Source organism: Triticum aestivum, chromosome 2B (genome assembly GCF_018294505.1).
Source record: "Triticum aestivum cultivar Chinese Spring chromosome 2B, IWGSC CS RefSeq v2.1, whole genome shotgun sequence".
Taxonomy (NCBI): domain Eukaryota; kingdom Viridiplantae; phylum Streptophyta; class Magnoliopsida; order Poales; family Poaceae; genus Triticum; species Triticum aestivum.
Window position 1 is genome coordinate 449582649 of NC_057798.1, and position 11339 is coordinate 449593987.

At 48.2% G+C, this 11339-nt stretch overlaps 2 protein-coding genes across 2 annotated transcripts; one reads left to right on the forward strand and one right to left on the reverse strand.

Annotated features, from left to right (window-relative positions):
* Nucleotides 1-2019: 2019 nt before the first annotated feature.
* LOC123045376 (uncharacterized) lies at nt 2020-5587 on the forward strand. Its single transcript, XM_044468404.1, has 7 exons — nt 2020-2837; nt 2924-3071; nt 3153-3206; nt 3415-3506; nt 4382-4617; nt 4801-4974; nt 5070-5587. The coding sequence occupies exons 1-7, from the start codon at nt 2137-2139 to the stop codon at nt 5165-5167; spliced, it is 1503 nt and encodes a 500-aa protein (XP_044324339.1). The 5' UTR covers nt 2020-2136; the 3' UTR covers nt 5168-5587.
* Nucleotides 5588-5930: 343 nt separating this feature from the next.
* LOC123045377 (uncharacterized) lies at nt 5931-7563 on the reverse strand. The gene is made up of 2 exons (XM_044468405.1): nt 6798-7563; nt 5931-6477 (listed from the first exon to the last, which is right to left on the reverse strand). The coding sequence occupies exons 1-2, from the start codon at nt 7243-7245 to the stop codon at nt 6272-6274; spliced, it is 654 nt and encodes a 217-aa protein (XP_044324340.1). The 5' UTR covers nt 7246-7563; the 3' UTR covers nt 5931-6271.
* Between the last annotated feature and the right edge of the window lie 3776 nt (nt 7564-11339).

The following is an 11339-nucleotide window of genomic DNA, read 5'->3' on the forward strand; positions in this document are numbered from 1 at the left end:
CATAAATCTATCCCTAGCACATGCTCATAGACCAAAGCTACAATGAATATGGAAGGGGTGATAGAACTTGCATTCATCGGGGAGCAAGGAGTTGACGAGAAGAGAAAGTCGTCAGAGAAGAGAAGAATGACGAAGCGCCGCCGTCATCCAGTGCCGACCGGAGAAGGTGCACCGCTTACCTGTTGGTCACCGACGAAATCGCCCGGGACGAAGAGCGCGCAAAGGGAAATGGTGGCGGGGAAATCGGCGGTGATCCGATGGGGGCTAAATAGGGCGTCTGATTCGACGGGAGCTAACCCAATTCTTCCCGTCGTTTTTTCGTGCACGCGCGCGAGCTCACGCCATCCCCTCCTTGCATCAACTCAACGCGGCATGCCTCTCCTATGCATGCTGCGAGCCTAGATGGGAGAAAACAGCCGATTCAGCCTTTCTGGCTGGGCCTGGCCTGGAGGTGTTTTAAGAAGCGTGCAATGCAGGCCAAACAGTGAAAACGGGAAACCAAACGAGCCAAATGTGCATCCAACATGCTTAGTTGAGCCTAATGAAGATAATCAAACGCATCATTAGTGTGCCCGATTTAGGGTACGCCGATTGAAGATGCCTTGAGTGGAGTTGCGCACTGGGAGGCGAATGGGCAGTACTCTGTGAGCTCTGCGTACGATGCTAGGTTCGCGGGACGGGATGTGAAGCCGACAGCACAATTCACGTGGCAATCCAAGGCCCCACTACGGTGTCGCTTCTTCCTTTGGCTCGCGATGCACAATAAATGTTGGACCTCGGACAGACTTGCTAGGCGCGGGCTGGATCATCAGGATGCGTGCCCCTTCTTTGATCAGCACGAGGAGACCATTGATCATCTTTTACTGGGCTGCGTCTTCGTCAGAGAAGTTTGGGCTATCATGTGTAGAGCACTTCACAGGCCACAGTGGACGCCGAGTCAGGACTCGAGGCTGCGAGATTGGTGTGCCGTCACTACCACTCAAGGCCAAGGTGCAAAGGAATCACGTGTCATCTTATTTCTTGTGCTCTGGGAAATTTGGAAGCACCGAAACGCGATTGTCTTCGAGGACGCCCCCCTCTCCTTCAGGGCACTTGTGAACAGAATTGACACTGAAGGACGAGCATGGAAATAAGCTGGCATCCTAAAAGGAGATGTGGAGCCTATCCTCGGAGGGCTAGTTCAGTGGCCTGAGGGGAGAAGTTAGGCTAGATTAGTGTTCGGCTTTGCGAGTGGAGTTGGTTCTCATGTATCTTTGTAACATGTAAACGCCAACATGGAGGGGCTCTTGTCCCCATCCTCTTCCTTTAATATATAGTACGCACACTCGTGCGTATTCGAGAAAAAACAAATAAAAAAAGCAAAGCAAAAAATATTATCTTCTTCCGGGCTTATTGGCCCCCTCTTTTTTTTGTCAAATGTTGACCATTGTAAACTAACAAAGTATAAATTATATGATACAATAAGTATATTTTCATCATATGTCTATTTGGTTTCACAAACATTGATATATTTTTGCACAAACTCGGTCAAACTTTGAGATATTTTGACCCTTCAATAAAGTTGGAAGCACACTCTTTGAAGGACGGAGGGAGTAAATTTTTTCTTTTTTGCAATATACTCCCTCCGTTCCTAAATATAAGTTTTTTTAGAGATTCCAACAAGTGACTACATACGAAACAAAATGAGTGAATATGCACTCTAAAAAATGTCCACGTACATACATACGTTGTAGTCCATTTAAAATGTGTAAAAGGACTTATATTTAGGAACGGAGGGAGTAGTATATTTTTGGGTCTTTCAGATTAGCTCAAATTTCAAACTTCAAACGGCCTGATGAAACGGTACTTCCGTCTGCCTGCCACTCACACTGATCCCATTGGACCGACCTGTGGGTCCGCTTCACTTTTTTCCGGGAAGAAGGAACCCACTCCGCGGCAACGTGTAACGCGGCAAGGTCACGGAGCCGTGAGCGAGCCGTAACGGTTCCGTGGGTCGCGCCCGTTCCCCATCACCATAACCTGCGTACCACCGGCACCCACCCCCAGCGGCCAGCGAGCGGGGGTAACGTCGTCACCCTAACGCCGCCGCCGTGGCCGGGAGCGGAGCCCGCGGCGCAGCCCTAACGCCGCCACCCCATGGCCTCCTGCGACGGCGACTTCGGCCTCCTCGGTGACGACGCCCACCCCGCTCCCCAGCCTTCCGCCCAGCCGGGCCCGCCGCAGCAGGCCCAGGGCTTCTGCTTCGTCGAAGCCTCGGCCGCGGGCTCCGGCGCCGGCCCCTTCGCGCCGGCCCGGGAGGAGGGCAACCACAGCTCCGACCGCGGGAAGGCGTCGCACCACACCAAGCGGCGGAGGGACCGCCCGGAGGAGTTCAGCGATGGGGGCGAGTACTGCTCCTACATCAGCGGCGGCAGCGGCGGGGGGAGGAAGGGCCGTGGCGGCGGCGTCTCGTCGGACTACCGGAAGGATCGGGAGGAGTGGACGGACGGTGCCATCAGCAGCCTCCTCGACGCATACATGGACCGGTTCGAGCAGCTCAACCGAGGGAATCTCCGGGGGCGGGACTGGGAGGACGTCGCCGCTGCCGTGACCGACGGGCAAGGCAAGAGCAGCGGGGGCAAGAGCGTGGAGCAGTGTAAGAATAAGATCGACAACCTCAAGAAGCGGTACAAGGTAGAGTGCCAACGCATCGCCGGCTCCGCCTCGGTCAGCCTCTGGCCCTGGTACAAGCAGATGGAGCAGATTATGGGCAACTCCCCATCGCCCGGCACCCCCAAGCCGCCGCCGGCCACCAACGACGAGAAGCCGCGGCAACAGCAGCAGCACAGCAACAAGAGGTGGCTCCATTTGACATCTTTGCTCTCATTAATTTGGGGATCTAATGGTCGAGAGTCTAGAGACGAGCTAATGCTTATCCTTGCAGGTACCCTTCTTCCGGCACTGGCCACGCTACCACCATGGTTCCTTATTCCAGATCCACTCCTCTCTCGAATCCGAAATGGAAACGGGTACTTCTGAAGATTGGGGGCACTGCATTGGCTGGAGAAGCTCCTCATAATGTTGACCCTAAGGTAGTATTTGTTGTTAGATATGCACAGATCTTGTTCATTGCTCTCCTGAATTTTTCACACAGAACCTTGTGACCTTGCCAGGTGATCATGCTGATTGCCAGAGAAGTTCAAGTGGCATGCCGCCATGGTGTTGAGGTAAATAGAATACATTCATTCTACTATTCTAGACATACATTTTGTACTCCCTCCGTCCGGAAATACTTGTCCTCGAAATGGTTGTATCTAGACTTATTTTAGTTATAGATACATCCATTTTATCCATTTCTAAGACAAGTATTTCCGGACGGAGGGAGTAAATATCAAGCGATACAGGCCAAGCTAATATGGCATTTTGTCCTATCAGGTGGCTATTCTCATGGGAGGTCGGAATGTATTCTGCGCTGACTCTTGGGTTGCTGCCACAGGCACCGATAGAGCTTCAACACATCCGATTGGGTAATCATCACGGAATCACGTCATTGTTAGCTTTCTCAAAACTAAAAGAGTTTGGCTGCTTGCATACTAAGATATCACTCTTTTTTTTCTTTTAGAAAATAAAGCAGCATATAGATAGCTTTTCCTTGAGTTTTGTGCACAGATTGGTTGAGGCTGGTCTGATCTGCGTGTCAATAAAACTACTTTGGAACTATTCTTCACATGCTCGTTTCAATGTATCATGGATTTGCTACCAGGCATCTATATTGCAAGTACCAGTATGTATTCATACATTACACCAAACCCACAAATGATTAGAGACATAGCCGGAGCTTCAGTGACTCACCAAGCTTAAGAACTGGAATTAGTTCTTTTAGTTTAAAATATTTTTTATTACCTGTATACTTATTTGTATAATTCACTTATTGTACAACTAGACAGTCCTCTGTGGTAGGTGATCCCGAGCAAGCTGCCAGGCTAGGTTAGACCTTTTATCCCATTGTTTTTTGAAGTTGGGTAATTTCATGTGGCGCTGATCCCGAATAATAATATACGAGAATTATGGTTTGTTCTTTTGATCTTTACTACATATAATCCTTAGCTGTAGACTGTGACAACTACGGTGCAGGCTATTGTTTCATCTTCTTCATTTCAATCCCCATCATATTGTTTCAGTGTTTCAATAGACAATCAATCATCTGTGATTTCCTACTAAACAGCGACTAATGGAGCTCAATCTTCATATGGTTTGTTCTTATTTTCTACATCTTTAGCTAGAAAACATGAATTAATTCTGACCATCAGACTTGCATTACACTTTTCCTGTGGATCCTAGCTTTCTTTCCGTGATTTGCTACATGTGTATGCATTTATGGTGCTCTATGAATTTTTTTCAGAATGATGGCAGCAGTGATGAATGCAGTATTGCTCCAAGCGTCACTAGAAAAAATAGGTGTGGAGACACGAGTCCAGACTGCACTGATGATGCAAGAGGTTGCAGAACCATACATAAGGCGGCGAGCTATACGCCATCTGGAAAAAGGAAGAGTTGTTATCTTTGGTGGAACTGGTGCTGGTACAGGAAATCCACTTTTTACAACAGATACAGCTGCTGCACTGAGAGCTTCTGAAAGTATGTCGGTTGATCCTCTCCCAAACTCCATCCTGTGATTTCTGACAGGCCTGTTCAGTATTTAGCTTGTGCTTACATCTTTTCTTGCCTGAATGTGTATTTTTTTGCCGTTCTTATTTTCTATGAGAAAGAGAACATCAGCTTTTATGGAGAGGAAATCTAACCAGATGTGCTGTGAACCAGTCAATGCAGACGTTGTCCTTAAAGGTGTCATTGGAGATGATGAATATGGTTGTCCTCCTAGGAGCAACGGCAGTGCACCATTTGAGCACATCTCATTTAGGGAGTTGGCAGCAAGAGGAACCAGCAAAATGGACATGACAGCAATTACATGTTGTGAGGAGAACAATATTCCTGGTTAGTTTCTCTATGAATCTTTCATTTCAAAGTTGTGTTTAGCGCCTCCTCTGGCAGTATACATAAGATGATTTGTGTGCGTTCATTTCTTGCAGTTGTCATCTTTAACATGTTAGAGCCTGGTAACATGTCCAGAGCTATTTGTGGCGACCAAGTAGGTACGTTAGTTGACCAGTCAGGAAGGATAACTTAAATCACAAGGGCGATTAGCTGTGTTGTAGCATTGGGACATTTGTATTCTCTCACGGCAGCGTGCATCTTCGTTGATTGCATGGATCTTTGTGGATGGGAGAGAGGGTAATGTTCCTCGGAGAGAAGGCTCACACCTTGATTTGCATCGGGTGCTTGTTGCGTGACATCTGTTGTAGCGGCTCTGCCATGAGAAGTTGTTTGTTTGTAGTATCTGTCTGTAATGTGATGGTTAGACTAGTTGAAGAGCCTTTGTATAAAGTCATATTTATGCCTGCGTATGGCGTTAGGTCAGGTCATCAGAATGTTGTATTGTGCTCTAGTAGTAACTTGTAGCGCTGTTGTTGAGCTGTAGTGTTGTACTGTATTGGAGAAAGGCATTTTTCTTCCTTACGTGCTCGAATGAGTGATGGCTGTCCAGCAAGTGTGCTGTGTGATGTTGTCATTTCTTTTTCACATCAAACATTAACAGCTAGAGAACCGAATATTGTTTGACCAAGAACGCCTTACTGAATGCAACCTGTTAGCTTTTCTGTGGCCGGTCTGGCATTCTGAACTCCTGAACCTTGACGTGTTGCTGCTGAGATTTGTCAACGAACTGCGAGAGGTGATTTCAGATGTTCTTTTAATCTTTTGTTAGCTGTCTGGTGTTGTGTCAGTTGAGCAAATTGAGTATTCGTGGGTTTTGGTTCAGCAGAATGTGCCGACGGTGGCATCTGCAACTTTCAGAGCAGCCAGTAGTACGTAGTTTCTTGCCCACTTGCATATGTGATCTATCCATACATGGCCGGTCAATCTCCTCTACTTTCATCAATATAATCAGATACAAAATTCAATAATTACACATCATGCTTCCTGTAGTCTATAACAATCTTAATTGCCCGGACACGGTCTCGGGAACTGTCCTAGTCAAGCACCTGACATTTCCTACTATCTGAATCTGGCGTGGCCGAGCCGAGTGGATCATGACGCTTCCGCCTAAACAATGAGATACTATCAGGCACCAGCACGCTACGGTCTTATCCTCTGAAGCTCTGCGTGCCAAACCAATTCGAGACATGGACCGAGGGTGGGTAGTGATCATCATGGATGATGACGTGCTAGCTCGCTACATGGTCGGCCAGAACGGCATGTACCGGAGCCAGGCCGGCGGTTCGCCTGCTGACGTAGGAGCCTCCCCGGCGTTCCTGACACCGCTTGCGCCGGCGGAGGAGCAGGAAGATGAGGAGGTCTGGACGGCGGCCGAAGAGGACCTGGGGCACAGGAAGAAGCTCCGGGACCCTAGCTCCATCACCTTCTCCCTCGGGTCCAAACCTAAGCAATGAGTCCACAACATTTACATGATCAGCGAATGATCCTTCACTTACTGAATGATGCAGATGATGCTCACTAACTGTCGCCTAAAGGATCAATGGTTGTTGCGACCGACTTGACACTCTCAGTGGGCCCATGCATTGCTTGCTGAATATGTTCTGATTCATCTCGCCGGCTATTCTCAAGCAGAGTTCATGCCGGCATATCGCCAGCTTGGCTAATGCTAGTATTTGGGTTGACTTTCCGCTTTGATAGTTGTGTGGTGCAATTCTGGAATGGAAAACAAAGGGCACTGTGGTCTTCAGATGCAACTAACTTACTTTCCAAGCTGAACTGGGAGTAGTGTAGGCTGAAGGTCGCCGGGTCGGTCGACGGCAGCAAGGGCCGCCTGCCCTCCTTGACGTAGATCCCCACGGCGGCGGCCACGAGGTCCGCCACGCTCCACTCCGCCGACGCCATGACGTTCAGCGGCCACAGGCTCCTCTGCACGGTCACGTTCACCAGCACCTTGCTCGGCGTCCTCCGGACCGCCAGCTCCGCCAGCGGCTCGCCGCCGTCGGCGGCGCGGAAGCTCCTGCCCCTAACGCCGGCGAGCAGGTCCGGCTGCGTCTTGGGCCTCTGCTTTGGCAGCTGGTGCCGCTGCTCCGCCCCGCGCCCGTGGAACGACGCCGACCGCTGCCCCGGGCCTCGCAGCAGCTGCCCTCCTGACTCCTGCCTTTGCCGGTCGCCGGAGCAGCTCTTCTCGAAGGAAGGCGCGTGAGGAGGCATCGCCCTTGCTGGCGGTGACCGGCAGGCGCTGCCGCAGAAACAGCTCCAAACACCCGGGCGATCAGACGGCGGGCGCAAGGATCACGGCTGCCGGCGGCAAGGCGCACGGGAGCCGGGCGGCGAGGCTGTCCATGCAGAGCAGAGCATGCAGTATGCAGGTGCAGCTGGTCCTATGGCCATATAAGAGCCAGCCGAGACGAAGGCGAAGCAGGGCACAATTAAAGCAAGGAGAACCGAATTTTCAAAGGTGAGAAGCGCAATCAAAGCCAGAAGCAACTGGGAAGTGACTTGTACCGGAGAAAGGTGAGATGAGAACGGCACGGCAGACACACACATGGAAACATTGTAACCATTGGTGATTGGCTTGTCAATTATTGGAGCACGATTGCCTCTCCTCCACAAATTAAATACGTTTATGTTTATTTATTAAGGTCGCCACTAAGGGCAAAATACACTTAGTCTTATATAACTCGAAAGAAATTTGATAATTGCAAAGTCATGCCCATTAAATTTCTATTGCATTGAATTGGCACCACGCTTTGGTTGATGCACTATATAGAAAAACGAAGAACCTTTCTAAAAAAAATTGCTATGAAAAGTAGTGCGGAACAAAATCCTTGAACTTGCAAGATTCAAGCTTACAACGAGGAACATATGGATAGAGGACTTCAATTGGACTTGGAGTAGGCGGAGGGTCAAGTGGTGAGGTTGAACACATGTGTAATGGAAGTAATGATCATTCAAGTATGTTTAGATATGTCTCAAAAGATGTAACTACAAAGATGGCTGGTGACCCCCAATTCTTCAATGACAAGCATTGACAAGGCTAAGGACATAGATTTTATCTTTTACCGATCCAAGATCACATTGAGTCCATAGCTATGACAATACTATTAACAAGGATCAAGTATGAATGGTGATAGTTGTTTTTGGTAAGTGCTTAGAGATCAAACTCCAAAATCACGCAAAACACCGCAACCATTTTCCACTATCTATAACTCCATTTCTAGTATTCGGGGCCACCGAGCCAAATCCATTTGGATCCTTTGATCCATTCCAGAGATAGTCGTTGCAATATTATCAAGGTGGGAAGCAGGATATGGTGAAGAAGAAAGAGAGAAGGGGGCCACGATGCTACCATTGTAGGAACTGGGGACACATAAGGAAGAATTGTCGAACATGGAGGAATACCGATGGGACCATAGTGTCCCAGCATCCTCTACGAGAAGTGATTGGGATGGTTGCCTTCTTACGCTATCAAGTGGGTTATGTGAGGAAGCGTGGATATTAGATATAGTGAACTCTTATCATGTGGCATCAAACAACGAGTAGATCACTTGCTACAAGTCTATAAAGTTTTCTGATCTATCAAGGTGGCGATGTGCCTCAGTGCACTATGACATTGGAGATGTCAAGATCCAGACTTAAGATGGAAGTGAACATGTGATGTTAGAGACATGCCAAGGGTTCAAGAGAGATATGGCTTCGCTTGGTAAACTTCATGGCAATGGTTATGTCTACAAAGTGGGCAATCACAAGAAGACCAGGAGAGTTAAGAAGAAGCTTGTGACGAAGGGAAAGAGAACCAAGAACAACTTGCACAAAGTGTGAATAAACATTGTTGAAGATGTAACCGAGGAGAAGCCAGATGTGGATTTATGTTCAATCAAGGTGACCAAAACGAAGGGGCCAAACTTGGCGGCACTCATGAGACTGAGCAACAAGGGAAGATTCCAATTCAAGTGTTGAAGATGATAACCACAAGATGATGAGGACATATCGTTAAGGTGAAGTTTGGTGGATGACCATCGAATATGTATATAGGGCTATAGTTGGACTTATTATGTCTAGGGGTTGAACACATGTAAAATAAACCTATGCATCGCAGGGTAGATTTTTTTTTTGCGGGAAGCGGTTAAACTATATTAGCGAAACTAGTAGGTTAGACACAATATCACGAAGGGGTGCTTTGGACGCCTGAGGAAGGGATGACTAGACCGACCATGTCGCGATTTTCGGAAATTTGCCTCATGGCCTTGGTGTGATTTGTCGTGGATTATACTTTGTTGACTTAGTACATGGGATTTTTTTTTTGAGAATTGGGAATGATCTTTATGCTCCCAAGATGTAGGCATAAATATATGTGTCTACTTTTCTTAATGTTCTAAGCATGTAAATTATACCATAATTTGCAATGATTGTAATACCTGTCCATAAACATATGTTTTCCTTTTCCCTACATAGAAGATAAGACACGCTCTACAACTATTTTAAAAATAAAATAGTTCCCGCACCTTCTCGTTTTTCTTCCCTTACCCTAAATAGTTAGGACAAACTCTCCCCTCTATTGAATTCATACTCTATCCAATTGCTACAATATTTGGAACTGATGGAAAAGGACGGGCAATATATATTTTTGAACTGATGGAGAGAGGCGGACAATATGCTTTAACACTCCTCCTCACGTGTATGCTTATTTAGTCCTTAGACGTGGTATCGATGTAGGCCGCAAAATCTTTTTTTAATATTGGGTTGGCATGGTCTTGAAATTAAGATCTCTTGGCTCGGATACCGTATTAAATTCATGTGGGTCTTGAAATTAAGACCTCTTGGCTCGGATACCATATTAAATTCATATTTCAGCCAGTTGCTCCGAAAGTATGGAGAGAGGCGAGTAATTTTTTTTCTTCTGGAAAAGGAGGTTAAACCCCCTGCCTCTGCATCAATCGATGCATACGGCCATCTTTTTAATTATTCCACGAAGGTCTGACAAAAACATACATCAAGCCACCCAAAGCCACTACTCACACCTACAAAATTGATAATGCCGCGTGCTCTCACTCCCCATATCTATAACTGATGTCATCGCCGATCCATTCATATAATGTATCGGAACCAACAACCGGTGCGGCAGACCTAAAATGTACACCACGTGCACACATTTTAGAAGCCACCATCATCATCGAACCACTGTCCCATCTTCAGGAGATAGATCTGCATCATCCTTGCCAGTCCGACCAACCGTCGACGCCACCACGGCGCCCAACGACGCCATCGCCCTGCGCTTGTCCATATCGATGTGGAGACTCTGGAAGATCTGTCGTGTGTAGCACCTACCGACCAGGCATGACAAAGCGTAGCACCTATCGGCCGGGCATGACTTGACATGTCCATCGAAGCTCCGTTCAAGACGAAGTCGCTCCGCCTCCTGCCTCTGCCTTCCAGCGCTGCTCCGTAAACGATACTCCAAAGAGAGAAACGGCACCATAGTGCCGCCATCATCCGATCTGGAACACCAGATCCTAGGGTTTCCCCAGAGCAACACGAGTGCGTTGACAGTAGTTACTCGAGGATGCCTTCATCAAGGCAACGGCAGAACGCCGCCTCCGCGTGTCGTTGGCTCGGTTTTCACTGGCAACCATGTCTCCCCGACTTGCAGCCGGGACTAGATGACGGGTCTCGAGATCCGATCACCCAGCTTCAGGCCGACTACCTCCGACGGAGGAGATGACCACCACCGCTGGCTGCACCGGCCAGAACAGATCTGACCGGAGGTGCCTCCAAGCAGCCCACCAGGCCCTCCACGCTGCTGTCGATCCAAAGCCAGATGACGCGCCGCCACAACAGAAGTTGCCGCCTCCCTAATAAGTCAAGCTGCCATCCGCCACTGCCCATGACCGGGTTGCCCGACGCGCCGCAGTCGCCGTCGCCCATGGCAGGGCCAGCCACCGCCGCCGCCGCCGCAGTGAAAGCACAAGTGCACCCTGGGTGATTTTGGTAATTAATGTCAACATATCTCATGCTGGACTAATACTTTTATCAAGTGTATTTCATACAAGGTCTATAGTGGCGTGGAAAGGACAAGAGGATGTGGAACCCCTTCAAAATGCTAAGGATACATATTGGCAAAAGCTCAAGACTCTTCATTTCTATTTTAGTGATCCAAGATCACATTGAGTCCATAGAAAAGCCAATACTATTAAAAGGGGATGAGGTGTTGCTTAATGGTCTACTTGCTCAAATGCTTAGTGATATTGCTCCAAATCCCTCAACCACTTTCTCATTGCAAATATGTTCAAAACTCAAAGTCAAAC